Genomic DNA, 14,905 nt, shown 5'->3' with positions numbered 1-14,905 from the left:
TTTCCGCCGTCGATAGTAGAAATAAATCAATTGAATCACTCAAATCAGTTTCTAATTCAATTTCATGGAGATCTTATGCATGCATTCAAATTAATTTATGAAATATTTTAGTAATTGAGTCTCCAGCTAATTATACAAGCCGTGCTCTAACAAACTGCTTAGTTCTGAAACAATTCGTGATAAAAAGTCACTAACGTAATGTAATGCTTATACCGTTTCGTAACTGAAGAATTATTTTTTTAAACTGAGTTTTATAGCCATAAGGAGCTCTCTTCTCTTAGGATTTATTAATCTTGGTGTATACCCTCCGCTTGTAAACGATAAGTTTTGACAGTTCGATTACGCAATGTACAGCGATCACGCATGCTGCTAGCTAAACAGAATTTAATTACTGCTGCTGTGTTCAGATTTCATCAGATCGAAATCCGGCTATAATCGCAAAGTTAGCAAATATTTCCTTCAACATACCACCGCTTATCGCAATGGCCGATTTCGATGCATCCAGCAAAGGTTCCGTTGATCCCGAACTGCAGGACTTTCTGATGGCTGAAAAGCAAAAGGCCCAACTCAGTGCACAGGTAAGTGGATTTTGGCGTGAGACAAATTTGTTTTTCTGTAAACCGCCGGTTTTTTCCTAACGACAGATTCACGAATTCAATGATATTTGCTGGGAAAAGTGCGTGGACAAACCGGGTAGCAAACTGGACAGTCGAACCGAATCCTGCCTAAATAACTGCGTGAACCGATTCATTGATACTTCGTTGCTTATCGCTACACGGTTTGCTCAGACGCTGCAGAAAGGACAGTCGGGGATGTGAGCCGATACGATTAGGAAAAGTTAGGCCATACGGTGAATTTGCTGGTTAAGGATTTAGTTCAGAAATAAACAACGTTTTTACAGTTCAAGTGTTACACGGTTCATTTTATTTTCTTTTATTTCAAGGTATACAAACAATTTACACGTTTTGTTTCATTGAAACAGACAAGGCATTTTCCGTAGCAGCAGGTTGTACATAATTAGGGCTCATCGTTTTAGAAAATTGCATTCCGTTGAGTAATTTTGTTTTGCGGAATTGCGATTATCGCTTTGAAGAAACTTTAGCACAAAACGTTCTAAGCTGATTTTCAGTACATGGCTTAAGGCAACATTCCTCGAAAATGCCTCTCTTTACCACTTGGTGGTGCTTTAAACTCAAATCCCGCCTATCACCAAACTTCGGAAATCTAATCATCCAATGGCGCGTTATCTTGAACTGACCGAAATTGTCATTAAGCTCTGCGACATTGGGCCGTTCACCAAAATAAGTTCTGTCGTTGACTGGCGTTGACTGATCATCTGAAAACAAACACAACTAAATTTTTTTTGTAAAAATGTTTCAAGCAAATAGAGACTTACCATTAAACCGCTTGTTGTAGTGGGGCGGAGGAAGTGTGGGAAATTCGTCACACATCATTGAGAGCGTGCTGACCAGTATTTTGCCGCATAGGCGTTGTCCCTGTGCCGCTGTCGGATCGATCCTGTGGTTCATTATAACTAGGATACATAGCAGCACTGTTTGAGTAACAGCAAAACTTAACGTTGAGTACAGCATGTTTCTGATGCAAACGTTGCAAGAATAACCAAACCTTGCGGTTGTGTAAAACACAATAATCTGTGCGTTATCTTCAAGCGCTGGTGCATTTTATACATATTTTCGATCTAATGACTCAACGGTATGGAAAATGGTATGTGACAAGTGTGCATTTTTCCTCTGTTCATGTGCATTTTAATCGTACTCAATTCAGATATTTTTATCTCATGTTCGAGACATTGTTGTGGTGTGTCCGTAAAAGGCAATTTCCTTGCTGGCCAGGAGGAATGAAGATCATATATGAAAGGGTAAAATATAATGGAAAATGAATAGAAAAATATGCGATGCAGCGATGAGCGTCGCCACCACACTGTGGCGAAAGAGTATTTTATATGATCACATTTTCAATCTTGAAGGTGGAGAATTTGATATAATTTAAACTGTAAGTAAAGTGTGCATCTTATTCGTGATTTATTGAATTTTCTAAAGGGGCCGCTCTGAGGACAAGCGTCCCAGTAAGAATTGTCAGGCCGATGTCGGACCAATTCGTGTCCGATTCTCCGATAGATCGGTCCTACAACGGGTCGACATTTCGCTCAACATCGGTCCAATGTCGTGCTCAAATGCAACAAAAATGTCGGACCAGGGTTCATTCGCTCCTAGGGGTTCATTCGGCTTCGTGCGTCGCGGGCGAGAGGGAAGTTTAGTTGTGTTTGTTTTGAAGCAAGTCCGGTACGGCTGGCATGCGGACTTGGTCAAAACAAACACAACCAAACTTCTCCTGCCGCAACGAGATCACGATGGCGGGGTGTGCGATTCAATCTTCATTGTATGCGACGCAGCAACGGCGGTGTGCAGGTTGCTTTGTTTTGATTATTTTGATAGCGCGGTTTTGGATTAGAGCGCTTCATTTATTTTAGGATGGTACATGATTAATTATTTTTATCCACTATATAAAAATGGATTTACGTAACGCAGATTTCATTGATATTATTCCCGCCGTTACTGAGGTGCACAATAAGCACCATCATTTTAAATCGTTTTAAATCAAGAAATTAAGCGGTGACATGTACCACATCTGTTCAACTGAAGAACCAAAAACGAGACAAAATCTCTTTATTTTAAGTATCGGCATCTAGCGGTGGAGAGAATGCATTTCTCACTCGAAATTTCATTACGTTTATATTCCATTCATTCAACAAAAGGACTGTATGAGCTCTCGCCGCTTTTTCATCGAGAGAATCCTTTGTTCTCCCCGGTACTGGTATAGCAGGGGTGCCTTTTCATGATAAACGTACAGTACCACCCGCATACGTGCAACGGTTTTTATGTAGATATATTTTTAATAAATTTCATTGTTGCCCAAGTTGAAAACTGAATATCTTGACTAACGACAATCATTTTTTTACATTGTACCTAATGTCGTACGCAGTGCTACAGCGCGTCTGATATGCATTTCTAGCAATGTTAGGTATAAAAACGGTACGAGAAAAAAATATTGTCGTTGATCGAGAAATTCGGTTTCCAAGTCCAACGAAAATATTCAAGTAAATCAACTAACAGATTAAAATAGTTTTGACAGTCGTAAGGTGTATGATCCAAGAAAATTTGTTAGACAATATTTGAATGGTTGAAAGATTTTTAGTTTAATTTGTTTTATTGACGTTGATTGTGAATTGTTACTGAATTTCCACATTGAAGATCTCTTGAATGCGATCCTGTCTCAACTTGATTTTAATAGATTCAACTATTCAAGATCACCTTTTTGCCTGGTCATTAAAGCAAAAAAAAAATAGTTTTTTGGTGCATGTTCAAACTATTGGAGCGAACTGTTCGAACGATGCACTGTAAAATCAATGTAGGATGGAACAGCAAAAAATGAATGCGAATGCTTGGGCACTGATTTGCTGCAGAGTTTTGTTCGAAGTTGCATATCTGTTCTGTGCATGTACGTTATATTGCAAGAAAATATTCGTAGAGTTCGAAGCAGTATATTGGTGAAACATTTAGGGTTTCTTAATAATAAAAATTGTGATTTCATTCACATCACGTAAAACGTGGTGGCGGGGCTGTGCGATGCAACAACGACGATGTGCAGGTTGCTTTATTTTGATTATTTTGATAGCGCAGTATTATTTTTATCCACTATATAAAAATGGATTTGCGTAACGCAGATTTCATTGATATTATTCCCGCCGTTACTGAGATGCACAATAAGCACCATCATTTCAAATCGTTTTAAATCAAGAAAGTAAGCGGTGACATGTACATTTTATTGCAAGAAAATATTCGTAGAGTTCGAAGCAATATATTTGTGAAACATTTAGGGTTTCTTAATACAGAATTGATATTATTCACATAATGTAAAACGTGGCGACGGGGCTGTGCAATTTATACCTAGTGGTGTGCGATGTAGCAACGGCGGTGTGCAGGTTGCTTTGTTTTGATTATTTTGATAGCGCAGTTTTGGCTTAGAGCGCTTCATTTATAGGATGGTGCATAATTAATTATTTTTATCCACTATATAAAAATGGATTTATGTAACGCAGATTTTATTAATATTATTGCCGCCGTTACTGAGGTGCACAATAACCCCTATAATTTCAAATCGTTCTAAATCGAGAAAGTAAGCAGTGCCATGTACGTTATATTGCAAGAAAATATTTGTAGAGTTCGAAGCAATATATTTGTGAAACATTTAGGGTTTCTTAATAATAAAAATTGTGATATAATTCACATAACGTAAAACGTTGTGGCGGGGCTGTGCGATTCAAACCTCATTGTGTGCGATGCAACAACGGCGATGTGCAGGTTGCTTTATTTTGATAGCGCAGTATTAGATTAGAGCGCTTCATTTATAGGATGGTGCATGATTAATAATTTTTATCCACTATATAAAAATGGATTTACGTAACGCAGATTTTATTGATATTATTCCCGCCGTTACTGAGGTGCACAATAATCACCATAATTTTAAAACTTTCTAAATCAAAAAAGTAAGCGGTGACATGTACGTTTTATTGCAAGTTAATATTGATAGAGGTCAAAGCAATATATATATATATATATATATATATATATATATATATATATATATATATATATATATATATATATATATATATATATATATATATATATATATATATATATATATATATATATATATATATATATATATATATATATATATATATATATATATATATATGTGTATATTCGTGAAACAGTTAGGGTTTTTTAATAATAAAAATTTTAATAATCATTCACATAACGTTAAACGTGGCAGCGGGGCTGTGCGATTTATACCTCGTGATGTGTGACCCAGCTACGGCGGGGTGCAGGTTGCTTTGTTTTGATTATTTTGATAGCGCAGTATTAGATTAGAGCGCTTCTTGTGTAAGATGGTTCATGAGTAATTGTTTTTATTTACTATATTAAAAAGGAAATTACGTAACACAGATCTTAATGATATTATTGCCGCCGTTTCTGAGGTGCACAATAAGCACCATCATTTCAAATCGTTCTAAAACGAGAAAGTAAGCAGCGACATGTACGTTTTATTCCAAGAAAATATTCGTAGAGGTCGAAGCAATATATTTGTGAAACAGTTAGGGTTTTAATACTTTATATTATGATATCATTCGAATAACGTAAAACGTGGCGGCGGAGCTGTGTGATTTACACCTCATTGTGTGCGACCCAGCAACGGCGGGGTGCAGGTTCTTATTTTGATTATTTTGATAGCGCAGTATTAGATTAGAGCGCTTCATTTATAGGACGGATCATGATTTATAATTTTTATCTGAGGTGCACAATAACCATCATCATATTTAGTCGCTCTAGATCAAACAAGTAAGCGGTGACATGTACGTTTTATTGCAAGAAAATATTCATAGAGGTCGAAGCAATATATTTGTGAAACAGTTAGGGTTTTTTAATAATAAAAATTGTGATATCATTCACATGACGAAAAACATTGATAAAACCTGGCTTTTTTTCGTTCAACTTTAAGTGTGTCAAAATCAAACAGTGCCAAAAATGAACCGTACTAAAAACGAAACGTGCCGAAATCGAACGGGGTCTGTAATAGGTATCTGATTAATATATAAAGAAAAATATGCAAAGCCATGACTTTTCATGCTTGATTTACCTCTAAATCAAAATCTGAAACGAGTAAATCATACAAAATCGTAATTTTCCTATGCTCAGTTTTTCTTCAATTCAAAGTTCATGGAGATGATGTGTGTTTTTTCTGCATTAAAATGTTTGGAAAAAAATTTTGAGGAGAAATTATAATTATCTGACTATTAAAAACTTTGATATCATTTACAGGACTACGTAAAACATGCAAAATCATGGCTTTTGATGTTTAACATACCTCTAAATCGAAATTCAAGGCGATGATGTGATTTTTCTTTCAAAAAAATGTTCGTTGATGTTTAAAAAAGACATTTGAGGAAAAACGACAGGTATCTGATTATGAAAAATTAAGATAATATTCACTACATAGAATATTCATAATGATGATACTTAATGCGTAATTCAAAGCGATGATATCCAGTCAGGTTTTTTTCTACGTTGGAATTTTTTTATACGCGGATTTTTTAATTAACGCGGTTTTTTTACGCGGATTTTTGAATAACGCGGTTTTTTTACGCGATACCGCGCTTATTCAAAAAAAAAATTTCTCGAATTTCCGAATTAATGCGGGTTTGGAACCAGAAACGTTTAAGTGTTAATCTAGTGGAAGACTTAGTCCAAAAAATGCTCTCCGCCCACCGAAAGATCCGGAATGACCTACAAAGAGGACAATTTTAAATACTGGTTCTAGAGCGTCTCGGGTTTTTTCTAAAGCCCTTCTTGCTGGACACCTTTACGCGGATTTAAAAAAAACGGTTTTTTTACGCGGATTTTTGAATTAACGCGATTTTTTTACACGGATTTTTGAATTAGCGCCGTGTTTTTTTTTCTACGCGGATTTTCGGTGTTTTACATTGAAATCTTAGGGAAGAAATTTGAGGATATCTGACAAATGAAGAAAATATGGAGATATATTGCAAATAATTGAATCTGAGGAAAAAAAAGATAATTATAAAACTACGTAGACATGCAAAATATTGAATGTTAGTAGGCCTTTAATTGATTAATTTTAATCACATCAAATTGTTTGTTTCAAATATGCACGCGAAGTGATGTTTTTGAGTATCCATATTTGACGCAGGAAATATTAGTACGGTCAGTTTTTATTCCGCGGTTTTTTACGAGTTTTTTCAACACGGATTTTTGAACTAATGCGGTGTTTCACGCGATTTTTTATGCTTAACAGCGCACTAGATGCGACATTATGTGCATAAGGGTAGAAAAACCAAATTTCGCAAGTCATTGTTTTTGATTTTCAGCTGGAACTGTAATATATGACAAATAAATGTGTGCGACACATCTCGGACACATGAAGATATTTCCATTAAATACGTAACTACAAACATTGTAGCAATCTTGATTAATCTTGAAGATTATTAGACCTAAACTTATGAATGATAAAAAAACACATCCCACATCAACTCCAGCTGTCATATTTTTATTTTGTGATGGTAATTTCCGGTTTCTTTCGAAAAGCCCAAGGTGATCAAATTCAATCCAATCTTAGTGTTTTCAGAAACAGAATGATACCCAGCCGTGCAATGTCCGGGGCAGTGCCGTGTTGCAGTCGTGCGAATGAAAAATATCGTTGCCGGCGATATTTTGTGCTTCCCGGAGAGTTCACGGCAGCAACTTGCGAAGATGTGACTATGTGGCAGTGAAATATTTTGTTTTTTTTTTTTTTTTTTTTTTTTGCATTCGCGCCACGGCTTGGACTCTGCCCGAAAGTAGTGGGAATAGCGCTTAATTCGCATATAACTTTTTGTAAGCAATCCGAAGGTGAATAGGTATGACAAGAGTGGATAGATAGAGTGGCGCAGAGTCTGAAGCAAAATAAACCAAACGAACCAAACGACCAAAGTAAACAAACTTTACTACTACGCTAGACTTGTCGGAAGGGGTATTATGATCATTAAAAAAAAGTTTACAATAAATTGAGTTTTTTATTCTTGTTTATTTTTAACATTTTAACATTTAAAAAAGCGTACAATATATTGAATTGAATTTATTTTTTTTGTTTATGTATATGTACACAGCATTTCAATTGTGTAGGCTTGCTTGCTCGATCGATGTCGCAATCGCGGAATCGTTCTTGTCAGTCCAAAAAGTAAAATAAAGTGAAAACGTAAGCAACTGTTCTCATAACGGAAACATTGAGATTTTACCTAAGCTTTCCCGCTGAAGCAAGTCTACCGATCCCGTTGAACCGTTCTGAACCTTTCAGTTGATCGTTGGACCATACTGTAATGCTGTTAAGAGTTTCCACGGAACAGCTTGGAGGCAACAATTCATCATCGGCAGCAGTCCCAGCAGCAGTAGCAATAGTCCCAGCTGCAACAGTAGTCCCAGCAGCAGCAGTAGTCCTAGCAGCAGCAGCAGTTCAGCAGCAGTAGCAGTTTTAACGTCTTTTGTTGTTTTGTTGTTGAATCTACCACCCGCAATAATTTTACCATGAAAAACATTGCAAGTGACCTCTAAATGTATATAAAAATGCCTCAAATATGGCTGTGAAGATACATAAAAACCCCTCTTTTCCTCGTAAAAATGACAAACACAGTGTTTTTATTGTTCTGAACAATAATATTTAATGTAGAAATGATGTATTTACAATAAAAAACATAGTCAAATTATGATAAAGCAATGTACAATTACAGCAACCGCTAAGGTTTTTTGATGTTACTGTTTTCGGGTGCTCTCGTACTGGTTTCTTTCACTTGAGTTTGGCATCGGAAATATTGAAACACACCAGGTATAGGTCTCAGCTTCCTGTTGGCTGCGGCCACGTACAGAACATGAACCTATTCAAAATGAGAAAAAACATTTTATTCATCACTTGCAATTATTTTCTAGCTTACTTACACTGCAAAGTCAGGTGTTTTCGGTAGTAAAATAATCTGCTGAAAGACAGCAAAAGTCCATACGTAGCTTAGTTACTATAGGATTCTTTGGAAACTTCACATGTAATATGTTTGTTTAAAAAACGACTGGAACGGTTAGTTTAACGGATTTATCGGCTTAATCAGTGCGTGTATACAAGCAAAAACGATTTGTTTCTTCTTATTCCGACAGTTTCGGTGACTTTATTTCACCTTTTTCAAGGAGTCTAAAAATATACAATGTGTGTAGTTTTCCTTTTGTAATATGTTACATATCAGATGTTACATGATGGTATTACCTCGATTTATGTACATAGACCACTCTGTTCCGAAACAGAATATGTAATTTTAAAAAACAGAAAAAGGAGTTTCAATATGCTTATTTAATAACGCTTAAAATAGTGTCGTAACAGCAGAAAAAATCACTTCGGGATAGAATCTCCGAAGATGTACCGAATATCTTGAACGCCAACCTCCTTCAGCAACACTGATTTGATATTGCGGAGAGCCAGGTTTGGTAAATGGCTGGGCAGTGCGTTCTAACAGCACACCCGTACTAAAAAACTTATTTTCAAAGAGCACATTGAGAGTATACAAGCCAAGTGCATCAAATATACGAGATGTTTATATCCTCTCATTAACAGGAATTCTAAACTTTGTTTAAAGAACAAACTTTTGATTTACAAACAAATGTTTAGACCAGCAATGCTTTATGCTGTACCGATCTGGTCAAGTTGCTGTTCAACAAGGAAGAAAACGCTCCAAAGGATTCAGAATAAAATTCTGAAAATGATTTTGAAGCGTCCTCCTTGGTTTGGTACACTTGAATTACATAGACTTACTGGTGTTGAACCATTAGAAGCTATGTCAAATAAAATTATTAACAATTTTCGACGAAAATCGTTGCAATCCTCAATGGCTACTATAAGCTCTCTTTATAGCCAATAAGTTAGCAATTAAGTTAGTTGTAAGTTTACTTCCCCTTTTCTGACAAGTAGGTTTAAATCCCTACGAATGATAAGTCCTAATTGCGAAAGCAAACAAATCCTAACAATTAGAATTACAAATTTCTAACAGTGTTGAGAAGTCATCATTTGTGATTGGACACACATACTCATTATTTACTAATATTTATCATAAATACTTAAGCTACTAACAAATCCCCCCTTGAAAAAAAAAAGCACACCCGTACTAGCTGGAAAAAAATAGACCCAAGTGTGGTTCAAGGCATAATGCCCTATTCCTACCTCCACGTGTTACCGACTAGTTTACGAGCAACCAAAGGAAAACCGGTGAACCGGTGGGAACTTGGTCGTATGCTGACAGGAAAGGCGTAGTTGTTCTCCTTAGAGAGCAGCTTATGACTTGCAGCTATGACTTGCGCTGTCTCGCCAGCTACATCCATGGCGGCAGCCCCGTCGCGAGACTAGGCATCGCAGCCCTAGTAAGGCAGCATACTAAAATAAACATACTACGAAGAATCAAAAATTCAAAACGAATTGGAACAATAGGCAATGACCCAGCCGACGAAATTAGGACGACGATTAGAAGCTCGGTACATGTAACAGTAGATCGCTCAACGCCCCGGATGTCTGGATCAGCTAGAATCCCGCCACTTCGACATCGTTGCGCTCCAAGGGCTTTGCCTGAAAGGAGAGAAGGTACGGTGGATTTGTGACCGCAAGGCACAGTACCACCAAAGCGGTGGCACAACCAATGAGCTTGGTAGCGGTTTTATGCGGGATGCAGAGTCGTGTGATGAAGTGGCAGGCAATCAGCGACAGGTTGTGTTTATTGAGAATAAAAGGCTGGTTCTCTGTCCTCACGAAGGAAGACCTGATGCAGAGAAAGAAACGTTCTACGCACAGCTGGAGAAAATTTACGATAGCTGCTCGCGTAGAGACATCAAGATTGTCATTGGGGACATGAACGCAAGAAAAGACTTATATAAGCCGGTGATCGGCCCGCACAGTCTGCACACCGTGACGAACGACAACGGCCAGCTATGCACCAACTTCGCAGCTTCCAAAGTCCAAAGTCCCTTCCTTCCTCGACCAACGTACAGCAAAACAATTGACCACGTTCTCATCGACGGCCCGTTCTTCTCAGACATCACATACGTACGCACCAATCACAGTGCTGATCGGACATGACCACTTCGATACAAAAAACTACAAAACCCTGATATAACCGGTAGTCCTCTACGAAAGTCCTCTTGGTGTTTTCGAACGGAATGGAGAGAACCCCATTGCGCACCTGGCGAAAGAAAATAGGTTGCGGTGGACCGGTTACGTCGTAAGGATGCCGGACGACAACCCTGTGAAATCACTTCTCTTCAGCAAACCCTACCGGTACCAGAAAGTGAGGGGCGCAGCGTGCATGACTAGTTCTTAGCCAATGAATGACGACATGAGATTTGTGTTGATTTTGATGCTCTGATAAGTAATATGGAATGTAATTATATTGAATACAATCATTCTCTGGGAAATTCTAGGGGGGGCTAAAATTATTAATAACTACAGTCACTGACTGCTTCTATTCGCATAATAGTCCTATGTAAAATTTGAGTGTTCTTTTGTTTGCGATAATGGGTCCATTTTCAAGAATAGCCATTAAAAAGTAAGGTTTGATTCTCACAACCTCGATTTAAAAGGCTATTTTTAAGCACCACGCCAAAATGGACCCATTTCCGCAAAAAAAAAAACAGGAAAGCATAGGACTTTAAAATAGGTCTGTTATGCGAATAGCGGCAGCGCAGTCATTTTACCAAAACATAAATTTTCCAACGGCTCTCGCGAACGGAGGATTTTGCATAATTTACTTTTTTTTACAAAAATAATGATAGTTTTTCTAAAAAGTTTCGTTATTCGCGTAAAATATTTCGGTTTTTGTAGTAGGAAAAAAATATTGCTTCAAAGAAAATCCGTCGATTCCAAGCATGCTATTATTGTTATAAACGAGCCTGTCTAAAATTCAATCCGGTTGATGGTTTTTCAAAACCAGTGCTTACCACAGCCACATTTTCTTGGAAAAAATAGTTTCGAGATAATCGTGGTATGTGGCGCGCAGCAGCAGATTACGCGCTTGCAATAGCTGGCAAATCGGTTCTACTGCTCAGACGTTTATGATTTTCTTTTTAAATATGCTCTAGTCGAAAAAATCTAAATGTTTTTAATGCTTTATCTGAAAGTACATATCCTTTTAGAAAATGCAATAAAGAATATTTCAATTTGTTTACCTAACACTAGTGTATAACCCCTGATAGTAAATACAGATTAATTTAGTATATTAGTACTTTCACTTATACGTGACTATATCTATTTTGAAAATGCAAAAAGCTATAATTCAAATATTTTTTTCATGTTCAGGACGTTACTGCGATGTACTCCAACATTGAGCAATTTCGAATAGGTATTATGTAACATTGGTGTAACACCGATTTACCAACAACAAAAAGTACAAAAAGCAAAAATTTTTGAAGCAGTGTTTTCGGACACTCGGTCCTTTGAAAGATTTAAAAATGAATTTCAAAACGATGTAAAACGAGCTTGCCATTGGGGTCAAATCAACGAATTGGTACTGCTGTACCAAGAGCCTGAAAATGGTCTCGAACAGAATTCGGACATGCAAAATGTGTCGAAAACAATATTGATTACGATTTTTTTAAAGTTTGAAAATTGTTATTTGCGAACAATTTAAAATTGTTCATGGCGAATTCCTGATTTCCACGAGAATTCGTTCGCTTTCCATGGTTGTAACCGATATTCGGTTATTCCGATTGAGTGGCTACCCTGATTATTGAAGAACAGTCAGGTTTTTTTTTACGCGGGGGATACGTACCTCGTAGAAAACCGCGGTAATTCAGAAATCCGCGTAAAAAAACCACGTTTATTTTAAATCCGCGTAAAGTAGTCCAGCAAGAAGGGCTTAAGAAAAAACCCGAGACGCTCTAGAACCAGTATTTAAAATTGTCCTCTTTGTAGGTCATTCCGGATCTTTCGGTGGGCGGAGAGTATTTTTTGGACTAAGTCTTTTACTAGATAACACTTAAACGTTTCTGGTTCCAAACCCACGTTGATTCGGAAATTCGTGAAAATTTTTTTGAATTAGCGCGGTATCGCGTAAAAAAACGCGTTAGTTGAAAAATCCGCGTAAATAAAACCTCGTAAAAAAACACGTAAAAAAACCTGACTGTATTACATACTATTTTACAATTAATAATGATGGAATTCAGTTTGCTTCACAACTCTGTTAGTTTAAGCATTTTAAAAATTAGCATTAGCATTAGTGAAAATGTGAAGGCCATGGGACTATTTCAGCAGCAGACGAAGAAAGTCTGGTTTTCTACAGCATACTAATGCGAAACCTTCCGAAAAGCGACCTCTGTCGATGTGATGCAACACCGATACTCTAGTTATTTTTCTATTTTGTGTTCGTCATTTTTACTGTATTTTGTTAACCCTGGAAAGAAAATCATATTTTGAAATGTGTAAAAGAGTAACAATACGTCGAATTGACTCTCGGATTTCACATAATTGGAATACAATTGTTTCTTCAAAAACTATCATTGAATGGTCATTACAGTATTAACTCATCGATAAACAACAAACACTAGAACTCAGGTTTTAATTTTTTTTCTTTTCCATTTCTGTTACCATTTAAAGAAAAGTTAAAAGACGAATCAGAAACTAATTTGATTAGCATAGTGTCTTTGGAAAAGTTGTAGATAATTATTTCGACATATTAGCTGCGAAAATTTTTTTCAAAATATTGTTTTTTTTTTCAAAAGAATATAACTTTTTTTTTCATAATTTCTCCATGAGCGGACAGTCCTCAATTAGGTAATTTTTTGTAGTTTTCATAAAAAATATGATTTCAATTGTTCTGTTAATATTTAAAAATTAAATAAATTTAAGTAAATTAAAAAAAAAATAAAAAAAAATTCCAGAGTAAAGATAAAATTATTATCTACAACTCTTCCGAAGACGTCACACCGATTAAACAAACGGTTTTGGCTCTAAAATATTTATAATTTATAATACCTTTCCAATATAGCATTATTTATGGCTTCTCGAAAATGAGTCGTGTTTCAGTGTAGCACAAAAGTGCGTCTTTTGCCCATAGAAACGTCTATGGAAAGTTTAAAACTGAGACATTTGTTGTGGAAGTTTCTTCAGATTGTGTCGAAGTTTATGTCTTTGAAATGACGAGCCGAACGACCGAATACATAACCTGAGCTCACCTTGTCCTAGAACAACATTTATTTTTCTAAGAAAGTGTTCGACGCTTGCACGTGAGAGTTTTCTGAACACTTCCGGTTTTTTTTTGCAGAAAACAAGGAACATTTGTTTTTTTTTGGAAAATTTGGCAAAATCGACTGAAATAAAATTATTTAAATAGTCCTACATACGTTTTTGGTATGTAATAGCCATAAAAAATAAAATTGACTCCAGTCGATAGCAAAAATGTTGTTTCAAGAAGACCGCATTTAAAAAGTTTACTATTCCAAACTCGCTTTTCATGCGAGAGAAACGTAGCTTCAAAAAAAAAATCAAAAAAAATCCTCGTGAAAATACCGGGTAAATTCTGAACTCCGCGTGGGAAATTTTATTTTTATTTTATTAAAATTTATTAAAATCTTTAATCTTGTCTGCCAAATACTTTTCGAAAGAGATTAAAAAGCGGTGTTATTTCCATCTGCAAAATACCATAAAAATCAAAAACAAAAATTACATAAACTATAAAAACCATATCGTGCAAGCAAACGGCTTTCTGGGCAACTCGAGTAAAAAAAACGCGGTAATTTCAAAATATGCTGTATCAATTCTCAATTTCAAGCAATAGTTAAACATTCGCATACAAAAATGACTGATGGTCAATTGGTAGTTATAAAGATTTCAAGGAACAAATTCACTTTCCCCTTGATAAAAAAATACGTTTTGCTTTATTGCCAATAAAAAAAAAACGGTACCGATTGCCTTAGCATACTGAAAGTAATTTTTAATTTTTCCAATTTTGAATTATTAGAAAAAATGAAATGGTAAAAAACACATCATAATAGTTTCAGGAGCTAAAATGTAATAAATTTGAAGAAAATAAGAAAAAACATTTTAAGTTTAGTAAAGCGGGCAATATATGTAGTTTCGCGGGAATGCGAAGCTGAACGGGAATAAAAGGTGTGACTAGACTTAGAAAATTTTTTCCCTCGTCCAGACGGGTCGCGAACCCGCAATCTCCGTTGTCTCCGGCAAGGTGTTTTGGCCAATTAAACTACTGGGTAAGGTTAACTCTTCCTAATGTCGAAGACGTAGAAAG

The 14,905-nt window shown here is 36.2% G+C and overlaps 2 protein-coding genes across 2 annotated transcripts; one reads left to right on the top strand and one right to left on the bottom strand.

Moving 5' to 3' along the window:
- The first annotated feature begins 322 nt into the window (after positions 1–322).
- LOC129722484 (mitochondrial import inner membrane translocase subunit Tim8) lies at positions 323–906 on the top strand. Its single transcript, XM_055675933.1, has 2 exons — positions 323–578; positions 645–906. The coding sequence occupies exons 1-2, from the start codon at positions 483–485 to the stop codon at positions 816–818; spliced, it is 270 nt and encodes an 89-aa protein (XP_055531908.1). The 5' UTR covers positions 323–482; the 3' UTR covers positions 819–906.
- Positions 893–1,865, bottom strand: LOC129722483 (uncharacterized). The gene is made up of 2 exons (XM_055675932.1): positions 1,397–1,865; positions 893–1,336 (listed from the first exon to the last, which is right to left on the bottom strand). The coding sequence occupies exons 1-2, from the start codon at positions 1,590–1,592 to the stop codon at positions 1,080–1,082; spliced, it is 453 nt and encodes a 150-aa protein (XP_055531907.1). The 5' UTR covers positions 1,593–1,865; the 3' UTR covers positions 893–1,079.
- Between the last annotated feature and the right edge of the window lie 13,040 nt (positions 1,866–14,905).

This window comes from Wyeomyia smithii, chromosome 2 (genome assembly GCF_029784165.1).
Source record: "Wyeomyia smithii strain HCP4-BCI-WySm-NY-G18 chromosome 2, ASM2978416v1, whole genome shotgun sequence".
NCBI classification, from domain to species: domain Eukaryota; kingdom Metazoa; phylum Arthropoda; class Insecta; order Diptera; family Culicidae; genus Wyeomyia; species Wyeomyia smithii.
This window is presented reverse-complemented; position numbering and strand designations above follow the sequence as displayed.

Coding starts and splice junctions, on each gene's coding strand:
- LOC129722484 (XM_055675933.1), top strand. CDS start 483: ATGGCCGATTTCGATGCATCCAGCAAAGGTTCCGTTGATCCCGAACTG. Junction 579..644: donor AGGCCCAACTCAGTGCACAG/GTAAGTGGATTT, acceptor TCCTAACGACAG/ATTCACGAATTCAATGATAT.
- LOC129722483 (XM_055675932.1), bottom strand. CDS start 1,592: ATGCTGTACTCAACGTTAAGTTTTGCTGTTACTCAAACAGTGCTGCTA. Junction 1,337..1,396: donor CTACAACAAGCGGTTTAATG/GTAAGTCTCTAT, acceptor GTTTGTTTTCAG/ATGATCAGTCAACGCCAGTC.